We start from the raw sequence: 17500 nt of genomic DNA, 5'->3' as shown, positions 1-17500 counted from the left end.
TACCATCCATTGTGAGCTAAGGTTGGGGGTTTGGGGGGAGCCTATAGGTCTATCTGCTGAGTCATCAGCAGCCACTGCCTGGCCCTAGCTGGTCCTAGCTTGGGTGGAGAGGAGTCTTGGGCGCTGATCATATGTAGTAAGGTCAGTCTCTAGGGCATTATCCTGATTGCTAGGGGCAATGTCACTGTCCCTTGCCTCTGCCATTCATGAGCGACCTTTAAAACCTTTTAAACTAGATTTTATATTTGACAAAGCATAACTGGGATGGTCTAATATGTAAGACAAAGAGAAGGACAAGGGCAGCACATATAATGAGAATGAAAGAGAGTAGATGGACATTAAGAATAACAGAATGGGTAACAGAATGGTAAAGTAGCTCTTCTAGGAGAAGGACACTCCAAAATTCAAACCATTGTTCTCTAGTCTTGGGTAGTGTCATAGCCTCTGTACCATGGTTTTCCACTGTCTTGGGTTAGAGTTCTCTTGCTTGAGGGTACACTCGGCACTCTATTCTATTTAATTTCTCTTCCTCTTGTTTTGTTAATGTCTTTATAGTTTTATTTAGGAAATATTAATTTTAATGTTGTTACTCTAAAATATTTTATTTTCCCCTGTTTCCTTTCCTCACTGGGCTATTTTTCCCTATTGGGGCCCCTGGACTTATAGCACCCTGTTTTTCCAACTAGGTTTGTAGCTTAGCAGTTAATAATAATAATAATAATAATTATAATAATAATAATAATAATAATAGTGATTTCAAAAGAAGCAGGGGAATGAAAAAAAGACAGTGGGTTGACGAACTAAGAAAATATGCTGTTATAGTCCTTCCTAGGAAGATCATAAACAGACGCCAGGGGAAGGACATGTCTGAGGCCTTTGTCATGCAGTGGACTAGTTACGGCTGATGATGATGATATGACTATAGTCAATTTCTTTTAGCGATGCAGATTTGCACCGACTCGCAGCTGTGCCCTTTTAGCTCGGAAAAATTTTTTCCTGATCGCTGATTGGTTGGACAAGATAATTCTAACCAATCAGCGATCAGGAAACTTTTCCGAGCTAAAAGGGCACCGCTGCAAGTCGGTGCAAATCTGCCTCGATAAAAAAAATTGGACTATAGACATGGGTTAATTATGTTTGAAGATTAACGTTTAATGTAATGGAAGCTTTTGTATTTATACTTTATAATTATGAGTTTATAACTGTATTTTAGATTTTATTTTTACAATTTTATAATTGTTTTTTAAACTGTTTTTTAAGAGTTTATATTAATATCTTAAACTTATTTTTACTATTTTTCAATTTTATTTTAAAATTTATTTTTATGATTTAAACTTATTTTTACGATTTTATGATTATATTCTGAACTTTTTTACGATTTTATAATTGTATCTTAAACTTTTTTACGATTTTATAATTATATTCTGAACTTTTTTACGATTTTATAATTATATCTTAAACTTTTTTACGATTTTATAATTATATTCTGAACTTTTTTACGATTTTATAATTATATCTTAAACTTTTTTACGATTTTATAACTATATTCTGAACTTTTTTACGATTTTATAATTATATCTTAAACTTTTTTACGATTTTATAACTATATTCTGAACTTTTTTACGATTTTATAATTATATCTTAAACTTTTTTTACGATTTTATAATTAAAATTCAAGCTTAATTCTACGATTTTCTAATTGTATCTTTTGAAGTATTTATAAATGAAAACAATTTTAATATCAAATTAATTTCTTTCTGTGATAATTTTATGATTTAAAGCAAGTAATAACTTGACTAGTCTTAAGTATTCATAAGGATAACATAAAAAAAAAAAACATTTAAATTGCTCTAAGGATATGACAGGATATCCCAATATCCTTCAGGATGAAGGATAAGACTTAGAATTCCCTTGGCAAACATATCATCAGAAATTGCTATTGTTGATGAAAACAATGTGGGCATTAGCTATTCAATGTCACTGCTGAGAGAGGGCAGGAGTACTCTCTCTCTCTCTCTCTCTCTCTCTCTCTCTCTCTCTCTCTCTCTCTCTCTCTCTCTCTCTCTCTCTCTCTACAAACAACATAAAATGGGAATTTAATTCTTCACGAAAACTGCATTTCAAAAGATCTCTCTCTCTCTCTCTCTCTCTCTCTCTCTCTCTCTCTCTCTCTCTCTCTCTCTCTCTCTCTCCTAACAACATAAAATGGGAATTTGATTCCTCACGAAAACTGCATTTCAAAAGAATCTCTCTCTCTCTCTCTCTCTCTCTCTCTCTCTCTCTCTCTCTCTCTCTCTCTCTCTCTCTCTCCAAGCAACATAAAATGGGAATTTAATTCTTCACGAAAACTGCATTTCAAAAGAATCTCTCTCTCTCTCTCTCTCTCTCTCTCTCTCTCTCTCTCTCTCTCTCTCTCTCTCCAATATAAAATGGGAATCTGATTTCTCACGAAAACTGCATTTCAAAAGAGTCTCTCTCTCTCTCTCTCTCTCTCTCTCTCTCTCTCTCTCTCTCTCTCTCTCTCTCTCTCTCTCTCTCTCAGCAAGCTGTTATGTATGAATATTTTAATTTCTTTTATTTTATTATTATTATTACTATTATTATTATTGTTATTATTATTATTATTATTATTATTATTATTATTCTTGTCTTTTTAAGATAAAGATAGTTTTGATAACATTAAAAAAGGTTTATTGTAGATGATATAGGAATATCATGAACAGAGAGAGAGAGAGAGAGAGAGAGAGAGAGAGAGAGAGAGAGAGAGAGAGAGAGAGAGAGAGAGAGAGACGGCTAATAGGAAAGGTTCGCAAGCCTTTTACTTATTAGGAAACATTCGCTTTGACTAACAGTGATGTTACATGGCATTTAAGCTTTGTAAAGATGACGTAACTTTCCTACACTTAATAATAATAATAATAATAATAATAATAATAATAATAATAATAATAATAATAATGATAATAATAATGATAATGATAATAATAAGAATAATTATTATTATTATAATAATAATGATAATAATAATAATTATTATTATTGTTATTATTATTATTATTATTGTTATTATTATATTATTATTATTATTATTTTTATTTTTATTATTATTATTATTATTATTATTATTATTATTATTATTATTACAAGCTAGGTTATAACCCTGCTTGGAAAAGCAAGATGCTGTAAGCCCAAGGACTCCAACAGGGAAAACAACCCAGTGATGAAAGGAAATAAGGAAATATAATAATGATAATAATAATAATAATAATTATTATTATTATTATTATTATTATTATTATTATTATTATTATTATTATTATTACAAGCTAGGCTATAACTCTACTTGGAAAAGCAAGATGCTAAAAGCCCAAGGGCCCCATCAGGGAAAACAGCCTAGTGATGAAAGGAAATAAGGAAATCAATAAGCTACTGGAGAAGAATAAACACTCAAAATGAAATATTTCGAGAACAGTAACAGCATCAGATTAGACCCTTCACATATAAATGATAAGAACTTCAAAATAACAAGAGGAAGAGAAATACAACAGAAGTGTGTGCTCGAGTGTACCCTCAAGCAAGAGAACTCTAAGGGTATGACACCACCCAAGACCAGAAAACAATAGTTTTAGTTTGGGGTTTCTTTCTCGTATAAGAGCTGCTTACTATAACTAAAGAAAATGCCAGGGAACTTCAAATCATTAATTAATTCATTCATTCATAGCTAAAGTTGGAGCAAATGTTTTATGTTGACCAGGCTGACATGAGTCTTTTTATTGTTATATATAACATATCTGTTTTTTGACTTGTTATTAGTTTATATAGGACATATCTGTTTTGACGCTGTTACTGTTTTTAGAATGATATATTGTTAATTCATTCTCATCATTTATTTATTTCCTTATTTCCTGTCCTCACTGGGCTATTTTTCACTGTTGGATCCCTTGGGCTTTTAGCATCTTCCTTTTCCAACTAGGGTTGTAGCTTGGCTAGTAATAATAATACTAATAATAATAACCCTTACCTTGAGGAAAGTATGCACTGAACAAATAGATTGCAGTTGTTAACCCCTTGAGCGAAGAAGAATTGTTTCTTAATATCCTTGTTGTTAGGTATACGAGTGAGAGGGGAATATGGTAAGAAGAGGCCAGACTATTGGGCGTATGTGTAGTATAAGATCAAATGAGCCGTAAACCATAGAGGGGTATCCAATGTAGTACTGTCTAGCCAAGTCAAAAGACCCAATAAGTCCCCACAGTCTCTCCATGCTCTTCTTCAGTCTTCACTTTGGTATTATTATTATTATTATTATTATTATTATTATTATTATTATTATTATTACTTGCTAAGCCACAACCCTTGTTAGAAAAGCAGGAAGGATGCTACAAGCCCAGGGGCTCCAACAGGGAAAATAGCCCAGTGAGGAAAGGAAACAAGGAAAAATAAAATATTTGAAGAAAAGTAACAACATTAAAATAAATATCTCATATATGAACTATATAAAACTTCAACAAAACAAGAGGAAGAGAAATAATATAGAATAGTGTGCCCGAGTGTACCCTCAAGTAACAGAACTCTAACCCAAGACAGTGGAAGACCGTGGTACAGAGGCTATATATACATATATATATGTATATATATATATATATATATATATATATATATATTTATATATATATGAATTTATATATATATAAATATATATAAATATATATATTTGTGATATATATATATATATATATATATATATATATATATATATTTGTGATATATATATATATATACTATATATATATTTGTGTATATATATATATATTTATATATATACAGTATATATATATGTATGTATATATATATACATATATATATATATATATATATATATATATATATATATATATATATATATATATATAATACGAGTGGCACCATAAGAGTTCAGCCTACTGGCATCTCAGTAAGGCAATTTTTAAGTATCATTTATGTTTTATTGAGACCAAGGCTGGATATGGGCAAAGACGCCGACCGAGCCTAAATAATTATTGTAGTTTCAAGTCGTTGGGAAGTCCGGGTCAATAGGCCTAAAATTCAGGTTGTAATCAGTTGTTAACAATATTCTCTCTCTCTCTCTCTCTCTCTCTCTCTCTCTCTCTCTCTCTCTCTCTCTCTCTCTCTCTCTCTCTCTCTCTCTCTCTCTCTCTTATAAACTATATATACATACATATGGGAATAAATATATATATATATATATATATATGTATATACATATATATCTATATACTGTATATATTATGAATGTGTATGTATATATTCATATAATTATTAATATATATATATATACATGTATACATACATACATATATATACATACATATATATATATATATATATATATATATATATATATATATATATATATATATATTATATACATATTATTTTTAAATAAATTCAATTTAGGCTATGAATTCCACAAAGGAGAGAGAGAGAGAGAGAGAGAGAGAGAGAGAGAGAGAGAGAGAGAGAGAGAGAGAGAGAGAGAGAGAGAGAGATTTTCACTATTATCATATATCAATAGATATATGCAATTTGTATAACTTGTTCGTATCTTCCGCATGGGATTTCCCCAAAGGACAATACTAACTCCAGGTATTGTTATCTTTGAGTCCTTACTTCCTTGGGAGGTACAGGAAAACGCATTAAAATAATTACAATAATTGCATTACGTCTTGTGTGTTTTGCCTCGACCTTCAGTATGGAATGTGATATTGGTAGGAGGTAGTAGGTTGGCCAGGGCACCAGACACCCGTTGAGGTACTACCGCTAGAGAGTAATGGGGCCCTTTTGACTAGCCAGGCAGTACTACATTGGATCATTTTCTCTGGTTACTGTTTACTTCCCTCTGCCTACACATACACCGAATAGTTTGGCCTATTCTTTACAAATTCTCCTTTATCTTCATACACCTGACAACACTGAGAACACCAAACAATTCTTCTTCACCCAGTGGGTTAATTAATGCACTGTAATTGTTCAGTGGTTACTTTCCTCTTGGTAAGGGTAGAAGAGACTCTTTAGCTATGGTAATCAGCTTTCTATGAGAAGGACACTCCAAAATCATTGCTATCTAGCCTTGGGTAGTGTCATACCCTCTGTACCATGGTGTTCCACTGTCTTGGGCTAGAGTTCTCTTGCTTGAGGGTGCACTCGGGCACACAATGCAATCTTATTTCTCTTCCTCTTGTTGTTTTGAAGTTTTTATCCTCTTGTTATTTTAGAGGTGTTATATTTTATATATGAAAGATTTATTTTAATGTTATTATTGTTCTGAAACTTCTTTTGTAATTTTTCCATATTTCCTTTCCTCACTGGGCTATTTTCCAAGCTGGAGCCCTTGGGCTTATAGCATCCTTCTTTTTCAACTAGGCTTGTAGCTTAACAAGTAATAATATTGGTTATATAAAGAGCCTATATGTCTAGCTATCTATTTATCAGTATGTTTATCATTTGATGAAATATGCAAAGAAATCAGATTTTCATTTGCGATTTGGATTTATAAACTTTCGGGCTCGAAAGGTTTCTGGTATTAAAGACATGATTTTATTAAGTTTTATTAATTTATTATCATTTATTACTCCATTAAAATAAGTGGTTCCGTAGACGGCATAGTGCTGGCAGTGTACCCCATGCACTGCACAGTAGGCAGTAGCCTGCTTATGTCTTCTCAGAACCCAGTTGAATCCACTTTTTACCCTTCTACTTTCGCTTCTGTTTCTTTATTTCCATCTTGCTATCCAACCTCTTTAACTCTTACTTTGTTGTTTTCCCCAGTTATACCTCTGCGGTGAATTTCCTCCCTGGCCCCAACGCCGGATCATATGTCCCCAAATTCATAAATCCAATTATGTGTCTCAGCAAGATTTTGAAAAATGCTTTATTGCCTCTGTGGTGAACTTCCTCCTTGCCCCTATCATCATCATTATTATTATTATTATTATTATTATTATTATTATTATTATTATTATTATAATTTTATCCTTATTAATATTATTATTATTATTATTATTATTATTATTATTATTATTAATATCGTTATTATTGTTGTTGTTGTTGTTATTATTAGCTAAGGTACAACCCTAGTTGGAAAAGCAAGATGCTATAAGCCACTGGACTCCAACAGTGAAAAATAGCCCAGTGAGGAAAAGAAATAAGAAAATAGATAAACTATATGAGAAAATTTAACAATTGATAGACTATTTTAAAAACAGTAACACCAACAAAACAGACCTTTCATATATAAACTATAAAAAGACTTATTTTATTTTGTTCATTATGAAAACATTTGTTACAAGTTTGAACTCTTCAAGTTCTACCGATTCAACTCCCCGATTAGGGAGATCATTCCACAACTTGGTCATGTGGCCCCAAATTCATAAATCCAATTATGTGGCTCAGCAAGATTCTGAAAAATGCTTTATCGCCAGAGAATGTGGAAAAAATAGGAAGGATGTTGAATAATTGAGGAGAAAACAGGAAATGCAACATTTAATGAGCATAAGATATTCTTCACGGTCTGCTGATGAAACAGAACGTAATAGGTGTCGTTTAAAGGTTTAAAGGCCGCTCATGAATGGCAGAGGGAAGAGACAGTGACATTGCCCTAGCAAGCAGATCAATGCTCTAAAGACTGACCATATATACATATGATCAGCGCCCAAGCTAGGACCAAGTAGGGCCAGGCAATACCTGCTGATGACTCAAACCCCCAAACCCCCCATCTTTAGCTCACAAGGACGGTAAGGTTGCAGCGACCAAATGAACTAACGAGTATGAGTGGGACTCGGCACCCAAGCTAGGACCAAGTAGGGCCAGGCAATACCTGCTGATGACTCAGCAGATAGACCTATAGGCTCCCACAAACTCCCCCACCTTTAGCTCATAACGACGGTAAGGTTGCAGCGACCAAATGAACTAACGAGTATGAGTGGTACTCGGCGCCCAAGCTAGGACCAAGTAGGGCCAGGCAATACCTGCTGATGAGTCAGCAGATAGATCTATAGACTTCCCCAAACCCCCCACCTTTAGCTCATAACGACGGTAAGGTTGCAGCGACCAAATGAACTAACGAGTATGAGTGGGACTCGAACTCCAGTCTGGCAATCACCAGGCAAGGACGCTACCACTACCACCACATGTATTTATTCCTTGTCAATTTGATAATAATAATAATGATAATAATAATAATAATAATAATAATAATAATAATAATAAAAAATTTAAACTGGCTTCCTTACTTCTTTTAAAATGACAATTTGCTGTTTATTCATCATCTCCAGATATGACATTCTAGTGCTTTTACTTTTAAAACATCGTTGTCAATCTTCTAAATTATTATAGGAAATTATCGAGTCCAAATGTCAGGTAGATGAATAGCTTTTCATAATAACCGAGTAACTCTCGTGACTATTTTGTAGTTTTATAGATTGTATAGGAAATATTTATTTTAATATTGTCACTGTTCTTGAAATATTTTCGTTTTTCCTCGTTCCCTTTCCTTACTGGGCTATTTTCCCAGTTTGGGTCCCTGGGCTTCTGAGTAACTCTCGTGACTATTTTGTAGTTTTATAGATTGTATAGGAAATATTTATTCTAATATTGTCACTGTTCTTAAAATATTTTATTTTATCCTTGTTCCCTTTCCTTACTGGGCTATTTTCCCTGTTGGGGTCCCTGGGCTTGTAGCATCCTGCTTTTCCAACCAGGGTTAAGCAAATAATAATGATAATAATATTAATAATAATAATAATAATAGTACAGCAGTAACGTGTTTGCCTAGCATTCGCAAGGAAGCAGATCGATCCCACAGTGAGGGGTTGGGCTGGCCCGACTGACGTTTTGGTGAGGATCTATTCTGGTAAAAGATTAACTGAAACCAGAGACTTTTAATGAAGGAATTTGCAATCCTGTGGACGGAAGGAATGACTTAGGTTAGGTCCCAGAAATGTAAGATACTAGTGTACGCGATCCGTCAGAAACGAAGGATAATATTTAGATAGATATGTGCACACACGCATATTACCACCCAACAGTTTCTGGGGGATTGTTGTTTTTGAGTCGATGCCACTCAGCGTGACAGGAAAGATATATATATATATATATATATATATATATATATATAAATATATATATATATATATATGTATGTGTATATACATATATATATACATATATATGTATATATACATTATATATATATATATATACATATATATACACATACATATATATAAACACATACATATATATATATACATATATATATGTATACATATATATATATATATATATATATATATATATATATATATATATACATATGTATACACACACACACATATATATATATATATATATGTATGTATATATATATATATACATATATATATATATATATATATATATATACATATATATATATATATATATATATATATATATATGTGTGTGTGTGTATATATATATTAAATTTATATATATATATATATATATATATATATATATATATATATATATATATATATATATATACAGTATATATATATATATATATATATATATATATATATATATAGAAAAGTATAAAGGCAAGTAAAATACTTAAACTTCCTTTGTTGATTTTGTCTAAATTCATTCTATTCTATTGCGACTTACTTGTCTCTTCGACCTCTCTAACCTTTGACGCGTCCGAACAAAGAACAAGATGAACAGTCAACTCTCTCTTTTACAAATGTGTTCTCCGGAACGGTAACGGCTTTACTTTCACTTTTCCTTTCCCTTTTTTAAGTCTTTTTTTGTCGTTGCAGATCAAACTGGAATCTTATAGAAAACGGGGTGAAGGGAGGGGCTTGTTTAAGGGGGTGCTTGAGTAAATCAAGAATCCAGTATTCTGAGGTACTAATGGACTATTTTATTAGTGTTACATTGTGGAAAATCAAGAATATAGCATTCTGAAGTATTAATGGACTATTTTATTAGTGTTACATTGTGGAAAATCAAGAATATAGCATTCTGAAGTATTAATGGACTATTTTATTAGTGTTACATTGTGGAAAATCAAGAATATAGCATTCTGAGGTATTAATGGACTATTTTATTAGTGTTACATTGTGGAAAATCAAGAATATAGCATTTTGAGGTATTAATGGACTATTTTATTAGTGTTACATTGTGGAAAATCAAGAATATAGCATTCTGGGGTATTTATGGACTATTTTATTATTGTTACATTCTGTAAAATCAAGAATATAGCATTTTGAGGTATTAATGGACTATTTTATTAGTGTTACATTGTGGAAAATTAAGAATCCAGTATTCTGAGGTATTACTGTACTCTTTTATTTGTGTTACGTTGTGTAACTGTACTGTATTTAACCATTTGTATATTTTTTTCGATATAGTTAATATAATCATTACGTTAACAGGAAATTATTCACTTGGTGTGTGTAAATCAAGCTTTGAAAGTATGCCAGGACCTATGGCCTCATTTCTGTTTTCTCCCATAAAAGTGATTTCGAGATATCGTAAATGCTAATGAGAGAAATAAGTACTCTAGTCGTGATTCATAATATACTTAACAGCTTATCTTGAATCATCTCATAATAATGTAGGACACTGTTTTACCGTTTTATGGAGAATAATTTATTAATTTACTCAGTTGGTTATATGAAGATTTTCATGAAAGGATAATTGATAGCATGTATTAGCACAGATTTCTCTCTTCCTGTAGGAAGGAACTTCATTAAGGATTTTGTAAGATTTTCACCTTTATAAAAATCATTCCTGTCTTTTACTCCTCTTCTCTTATTTATATAAACTACTTTCCTCTGGCATTTTTAAATGCATATCATTATTAATGATTTCGTAACATTTTCACTTTTCTAAACATCATCCCTTTTTACATATAATCTTCTCTTTATCTAAACCATTTCTTTCTTTTGGCATTTTTTATTGAATATGAGATCCCAAGTCACATCTTGATAATATCACCATTATCCTCATCATCATCTCCTCCTACGCCTATTGACGCAAAGGGCCTCGGTTAGATTTCGCCAGTCGCCTCTGTTTTAATCTTTTAATTCAATACTTCTTTCATTATCTGCTACTTCGCACTTCATAGTCCTCAGCATTGTAGGCCTGTGTCTTCCAACTCCTCTAGTGCCTTGTGGAGCCCAGTTGGAAGTTTGGTGAACTAATCTCTATGGGGAGTGCGAAGAGCATAACCAAACCATCTTAATCTACCCCAATAAGATATCCAATTTCTCCTTTGTTAGAAACTTGGAAACTCAAATAGTCTACTAATACAGTTTTGCACATCCTTGGATGCCGAAATAACTAGGTTACAGAATTGCACATCCTTAGATACCGGAATAACTACTGTAGGTTACAGAAATACTTGTTAGTCTTAACAAAGAATAATTTATTAATGGCAACAAGAACTCTTACTAAAGAGTATGGTGTATAGCATACTATGCTTACATAAATCTCCACTGATGTGAAGTCTTTACAGAAAAGGATCCGTTTTAACATTGAGGTGCCCCCCATGGCTCGAAGGATACTGGCCACGAGAAGCTCTGTGTCTTTGGAGGTTTGTTTTGTAGGGGCGTTCCATTTGCTGAAAATTTTTAAATCGGCAATTTAGTTCGACCTCGTTTTCGGTAACTAAGAATTACCCTTTCGCGTGATAACTCATATTTGTTTTTAAATCGTTGTTTTAATTCTAAGTTTATATCGTTATTAGATAATGAAAAGTCATTTTGTTTTCGAGGAACTCAAAATGCAGCAAAGGAAACGCCCCCACAGGAAAGGGAGGGATGAACAGCTTTTAGAGCATTAAAACTTGGTAATGCTTTTGATCCATTCGTTGTAGTGGGACACTTTGACGTACACTCCGGGCACGCCTGGGTTTCCACATCCAATGCCCCAAGAGACCAGACCAGCTAGTTGCATACCTCCGCCTTGTGATGAGCAGACTAATGGACCACCACCATCACCCTGTCAACAGAATATTGCGATAAGTCAGCAAGCGAGGAATGAAATTACATAAGAAACTCAAGTTATAATTAGTAAAATGCTTCAGTAAATCTAGTAACTGGATGTTATGGATTTGAATTCTGAGATGATGGCTTGCTTCAATCGAGCGGATTGACAAAACCGCTCAGATTAGAAATCAAGGAAGATCAATGAGGCCGTTCACATGTTGCCCGCTCGGAAAAATATCCTAGTGCAGTGATTTACTAGCCGCATGCTCTGCCAACCCGAGCAGTTCCAGTGTAGCGGCTTATAGAAACTATGAGGCCGCTTGGAGAAAATTCCTCCCATGTAAAGAAATGCCTCTCAACGAGAGGAAATATTACCATACAGAAAAAATACGCTTGTGTGAAGCGAGCCAGCCTATGAAGAAATTTCAATTATAAAAAGATAAATAAAATTAAAACATATGGATGTATGCAGCATGACTCACCTTGCAAGTATCTTTTCCATCTTCTCCTCCAGCGCAGAAGTTTCCTTCATGCAGGGTGAAAGAGGCACCGAGTCTTGTATTCTGGAGCATCTGTTGGCACTGTTGGTCATCTAAGACTGGCACCTCGATTTCCTTGAGAACCTGGCTGAATTTGCCGTCACTGCCGAAGGCGTCCTTGCCCCAGCCGGTAGCGTAGCATCGCTGGTAAGTGAATTCTACAAATTTCTCAGGGAGGCAGACCGGTGTGATGTGTGGGCTGTAGAAGGTTGGTGGTTAAAGATTTGTAAATGGAATGTGTTGATAAACTAGTAAGTAAAAAATAAAACAACAAATTCTTAGTCAGTTTGTACATGGGAATGAAATTACCCTGTTTTGTGAAAATTACTTCAGGTTGTCGATGTATTATTACAGTCTATGGCACTTGTAAATGTACTACAAGAATATCTTGATATACTAAACTAGATGTAAAGTAAAAACAAATGGAAAGAAATACTTCTAGGAAATGTTATTCTCGGGATTCTTACTTGGAAGAAAAGTCTACAGAATGTTCCATCCTGATGACAGCAATATCGTTGTTGAGATTCCCAGCATAGAAATCTTCATGAATGTAGACGCCGGAAGCCCTCATCTCCACAAACTTGTAGAATTCAGACTGTCCACTAACATCCCACTCGCCCAAGCGAATGCTCAAAATTGGTGGGTGAAGCCTGAAAAGAAACAGAAGTTCAATAAGAACCAATGTCGTATCAATATCTTCTTTGTTGGCATGTTAGGATGCCAGGAAAAGAATATTGTCTAGAATGGAAAAATACCCAAATTTTTCCAAGATCCTCTATTGAAGCACAAAGGACTTACCCATCAACGCAATGAGCTGCTGTCAAAACGTGTCTGCTATCGATGAGTGTTGCTCCACATACATACAGGTTGTCGCCATTTTCTCTCTTAAGTATGGCTGCTTGCCAGGGGTACTCTCCAAACTCTGTGTCTCCCTGAACGAAATGAGCAGTCTTCACACGGCCGAGTAAACCATCAGCACGTCTTTGGCCACATGTGAACTCTGGGACTTGGCGAGCTTTGAACACAGGTCTTCGGCAACAGACATGATTTACACCACATCCATCACCATTTGGTGTAAATCCATGAAGTTGACGCTGTAATAGAAAAGCAAATAATTATTGGTCATTTAGCCTCAGTAGTTCATGCTTTAATTCAAATACAAATCATTAATCTGAAATGTCAAACTGAGAACCGAGAATTAGCTTACCCCTTGGCGGTCACTGTAGAGAGCAGTGTTGTTTTCCTCATCTTGTTCTTCTTCGAGTACTGTAGCATTAACATCCCTTCGGGAACGAGACTTATCATCCTCTATTTCTGGTGATTCAGTAGTTGCTTCAGTTATGTCTTCAGTTACATCCTCCTCATAATCATACACATATTCAGTTGTAGTTTCAGTTACATCCTCAATTGGTTCTTCAGTAAAGATTTCAGTTGCATCTTCAACCTCTGAGGACTCTTTATCAAAAAGAGAAAGAACTTTTCCACGGCGGGATGAGCTTCCTGTGACATTTACTGCTCCATTGTTGTCAATATCAGTTGCATTTGAAAGTATATCACTACCTCGTGTGCGGGCATCAATCATATTTCTAATGTTAGCTGGGCCATTCCTAGGTATTACATCTTGAAGAGAACAAAAGTTAACTGGCACACACTGGCAGTCTTCTCTGTAGGCTGGTTGCTGTTGTCGGAAGAGGGTCTGCAACTCCTGTGGCATTGGCCTGAAGCCACCAGTTTCAATCCTTCCAGGCTGGAAGTTAGAGCCACCAACTAAAGTAGCTGGGATAATTGTTGGGGCTGCTGGTGATATAGACGGAAATGAAGTTGGTATTTGTGGCCTAACAACATGATTCACAGATGGAACTTGCTGCTTTACAACCTGGTTGACAGATGGCTGTGCAACACGAATAACATTTTGACTTTCACCCACAGAGAAACTGTTGCTCTCGTCCTGACGTTGAACTGTATATTCGTCAAATTGATTTATACTGTCATGTACACTCTTAAGTATACCTTTTGGATCACTCTTGTAGATGTTAGAGGCAACTGTGTTGTCGTTGTATACGTGAGTGTGTGTGTGATGATGCTGCTCAAGTACGGTAGGCTGTGCCTGGATCGTTACAGTTCTCACAGGCTCTACATAGACTGGCTTTGGTTCAACATAGGAGACCTTGGGGGAAGAATAAGCTGGTTTGATATCATGGTGTGGCACGGGAGCGTGATAACTTGGCTTAGGTGGAACATACGCTGGTTTAGGTGGGGAATATACCGATGGTGGAGACACATAGGAAGGAGCTGGAGCAGGGTAGCCAGGTTTAATGGGTGGAGTGTATGATGGTACCAGGGGAGCATAATTTGAGTTGGGAGCTACGTAAGATGGACTCAGGCCATTGCCCTTGGAGAATTTCTGCGATGCCTTGGGCTTGGAATTAGGCATGAAAGGCTGCAGGACAGATAAAATTCCATCGAGAGCAGAGGGTGGAGCCTTAGTGGGATGTCCAACTTGGTAATTTCTGTTGGGGTACCGTGGGGGAGGGGGTGGGTAGGAGGCAGAAGCTGCTGGGTAAGTACCCTTAGGTGGGTTGGGTGGGGCATAGTACCCACTGGACTGACCGGCTCTTGGTGGGGCATAATGAGATTTCACACCATCGGATTTCTTCGTGTTGCACTGCAATGGAAAAGAACAAGATTAATTATATGGAAAGAATACCTTACATATTATTATTGCTTGCTAAGATACAACCCTAGTTGGAAAAGCAGGATGCCGTAAGGCCAAGGGCCCCAACAGGGAAAATAGCCCAGTGAGGAAAGAAAATAATGAAATACACTACAAGAGACGTAATGAACAATTTAAAATATTTCAAAAACAGTAATAACATTAAAATGAATCTTTCATTTATAAATTATAAAAAACTTCAAAATAACAAGAGGAAGGAAAATTTACAGAATAGTGTGCCCGAGTGTACCCTCAGGCAATTATTTGTACTCGTGAATCAGTTGGATATTACATTTATGACATTTTGAAGTATTGAAAAAAACATTTATGACTTTTTGAAAAATTGAAGGAAAGCATTTATGACTTTTTGAATTAATGAAAGAAAACGTTTATGACTTTTTGAAATATTATAAAAAAAAATTTATGACCTTGAAATAATGAAAGAAAACATTTATGACTTTTTGAAATATTGAAAAAAAAAATTATTATGAGTTTTTGAAATATTTAAGAAAAAAACATTTATGACTTTGAAATATTTGAAAAAAACATTCATGACATGTTGAAATATTGGAAGAAAACATTTACACTATTTTGAAATATTGGAAGAAAACATTTATGACTTTTTAAATATTGAAAGAAAACATTTATGACTTTTTGAAATATTACAAGGAAAAAAGTATTTTGAAATGACTTACATTGAGTCCAATTCCGTACGAGCAAAGCTTTTCGCCAAGACCCAAAAACCTCCCTTCACGGTCACCCTCTTGAGCAACGACTAAACCATCGACCACTTCGCCTTCTCCGACGACGCTGTAGCTGAAGCCTTCCTGAGGCAGTCCTTCGAAGGACTGGAAAGCCCGTCCTCCACTACCACTCTCGGGGGGCAAAGACTCGTAAACGAAGGCATCGGACTCCTCCGCTAAGGGCAAGGCAGCTATGTCAACAATAGCGGCCTCGCTAGCCAAAGAGTGATCTTCCGGGAATTGGACGAGGACTGGCTCCGACAGGGATCCTGAGGACTCTTTGGCTTCGACTCCCCATGACCAGTCCTCCTCGATTGCGAAGACTGTCGTCGCCGCCGCCAGCAGCAGCAAGCAAGCTATACCTAAAAACACAAAAAAAGCTTTTATTATTTAGAAAGCAACAGTAAATACTCTTCTTTCCATTCTAGAAAGGGTGCAATGTACGAGAATACTTTCACTTTCACTTTCTAATTCACGATAAGAACAAAAAACACGTCGGTACTCACTGAGAAATCTCATGATTAATCCACTCGATGATTTTGTGCCTGTGATTGTCAGTCGATGTTATTAAAAGTAATAAATACTTATATAAATAAATATATAAATAACAAACAACTCTATGCGTAGAGGTTGTTGTATCACAGGGGCACGAAGCGCGTCACCCTCACTCGACGCTGGAAGGAGAGGAACTTGTCTCTTCGCTCGGCCCGGGCCGGTTTTATATTGCACCGTCTCCAACCAACGTCAGAGTTCCCAGTCTCCCGTGCCGGATCCCTCTTTTGTCGAAGAGAACCTTCCCTCCCCCAAAAAAATATACCCGCGACCTTCACCTACAAGGATGTGACCAGGGATTTGGTCAGTTACTCATCGTGACGAAGATGAGAAGCCTTTTGGGGTCTACGGTATTTTGTCAAGAGCAGTAACGTTGAATAGCCTGTCTGTCTGTCTGTGTGTCTGTTAAGATTGCCTTGCCGTATGCAAGACACGGGCTCTTGCGTTGGCAATCCATAAGCGAATGTAACTGTAATATACTTTGAGAGTTGCATCGGTAATATATTAAAATCCTTTCTCTTAGATTTCAAAAATAGATTTATTAGATAAAACTGTATTAAAGACATCGATATTATATTAAAATCCTTTCTTTTAGATTTCAAAAATAGATTCATTAGATAAAACTGTACTGAAAACATCGGTAATATATCAAAATCTTTATTATAAATTTGAAAAATAGATTTAGTAGATAAAACTGTATTGAAGACATCGATATTATATTAAAATCCTTTCTTTTAGATTTCAAAAATGGTTTTATTAGATAAAACTGTACTGAAAACATCGGTAATATATTAAAATCTTTATTAATAAATTTGAAAAATAGATTTAGATGATAAAACTGTATTAAAGACATCGATATTATATTAAAATCCTTTCTTTTATATTTCAAAAATAGATTTATTAGATAAAACTGTATTA

At 34.7% G+C, this 17500-nt stretch overlaps 2 protein-coding genes across 2 annotated transcripts in view; one reads left to right on the top strand and one right to left on the bottom strand.

Annotated features, from left to right (window-relative positions):
* Positions 1–17500, top strand: part of LOC137615468 (uncharacterized) — a 155205-nt gene that overhangs the window by 63639 nt on the left and 74066 nt on the right. The gene's annotated exons all lie outside the window — the stretch shown is intronic.
* LOC137615467 (serine protease filzig-like) lies at positions 11464–16703 on the bottom strand. Its single transcript, XM_068345360.1, has 7 exons — positions 16537–16703; positions 15983–16392; positions 13782–15239; positions 13373–13668; positions 13042–13224; positions 12518–12773; positions 11464–12048 (listed from the first exon to the last, which is right to left on the bottom strand). Exons 1-7 carry the CDS (start codon positions 16547–16549, stop codon positions 11887–11889), a joined length of 2778 nt encoding a protein of 925 aa, XP_068201461.1. The 5' UTR covers positions 16550–16703; the 3' UTR covers positions 11464–11886.

The sequence above is a fragment of the Palaemon carinicauda genome, chromosome 21 (genome assembly GCF_036898095.1).
Source record: "Palaemon carinicauda isolate YSFRI2023 chromosome 21, ASM3689809v2, whole genome shotgun sequence".
NCBI classification, from domain to species: domain Eukaryota; kingdom Metazoa; phylum Arthropoda; class Malacostraca; order Decapoda; family Palaemonidae; genus Palaemon; species Palaemon carinicauda.
Note: the sequence above shows the minus strand (reverse complement) of the source record. Positions and strands in the feature narration are given on the sequence as shown.